Raw genomic sequence first — 827 nt, forward strand, 5'->3', positions numbered from 1 at the left:
AGAGTCCGACTCCCCAAGACCTCGCTGCTGGGATCCAAAAAACACTTCAGTTACAGAACTGCTGTTTATCTAAGTAAGAGCACAGCATGCATTTGAAGGTGAATATGGTGCTGTAGGACGTTTTTCCATTTTGCAGACCTGTTGTCCTGCAAGAAAGTATTTTCGAAGAATATGCAACACTGTCCTTGTCAGGGCCTGGTGTGAGAAGCTTGCATCTAAATATCTAAGAAATCTAGAATTTGTCCAGCATCTCTTAAAGCATCTAGCTATTGCCCTTTTCTCATGTGTGCAGTGTAAATATTTCATATGGGCACTCCTTGAAACTAGGTGAGAGGCTAATCTGCATCGGAGTGGTATATTGAAATAAGCTCAATGTATCACCTCAGGTATCTCCTAGCATACAAGGTAAGGTTTTCATTTCTCTGTATAATCAGTTTTACATGCACATCTTCTTTTTCTTTTGTCAAAGAAAAGCGTACTTACCACGAAGTATTTTCTGTTGTAAAGTTTACTTGTTCATTGTTCTGCTTTTCAAATATTTATATTAAAATGGTGATTGTAGATTCTCAATGGAATAGGAAAATTCTTGCAGTGAACTTGCAGTGTGTGGAGCTAATAGCAGGTCAGGTATTCCCACTAAATATCCTTACAGTACAGAGTCTTAAAAAATTAGTTTTTGCTTTCTATTCCTGTAATGAAGATGGATTTATTAACAGAGAAATAAACTGGCTTATCATTAATAATGGTGTTGAGTTGTCTGTTTTGGATGTGGTTTATGCTTTAATTGTTTATCTATGAAAGGAGCAAAAGTAATCCTATTTAGCACT

The 827-nt window shown here is 36.5% G+C and overlaps 1 protein-coding gene across 1 annotated transcript in view; it reads left to right on the forward strand.

The window, feature by feature from the left end:
• The window catches only part of UROS (uroporphyrinogen III synthase), a 19,889-nt gene extending 19,411 nt beyond the window's left edge, over positions 1–478 (forward strand). Inside the window, exon 11 of the mRNA XM_009326018.1 lies at positions 1–478. Within this exon, the coding sequence (XP_009324293.1) occupies positions 1–77 (77 nt within the window). The 3' untranslated portion in view covers positions 78–478.
• Positions 479–827: the final 349 nt, after the last annotated feature.

The sequence above is a fragment of the Pygoscelis adeliae genome, unplaced genomic scaffold (genome assembly GCF_000699105.1).
Source record: "Pygoscelis adeliae isolate BGI_AS28 unplaced genomic scaffold, ASM69910v1 Scaffold4, whole genome shotgun sequence".
NCBI classification, from domain to species: Eukaryota; Metazoa; Chordata; class Aves; order Sphenisciformes; family Spheniscidae; genus Pygoscelis; species Pygoscelis adeliae.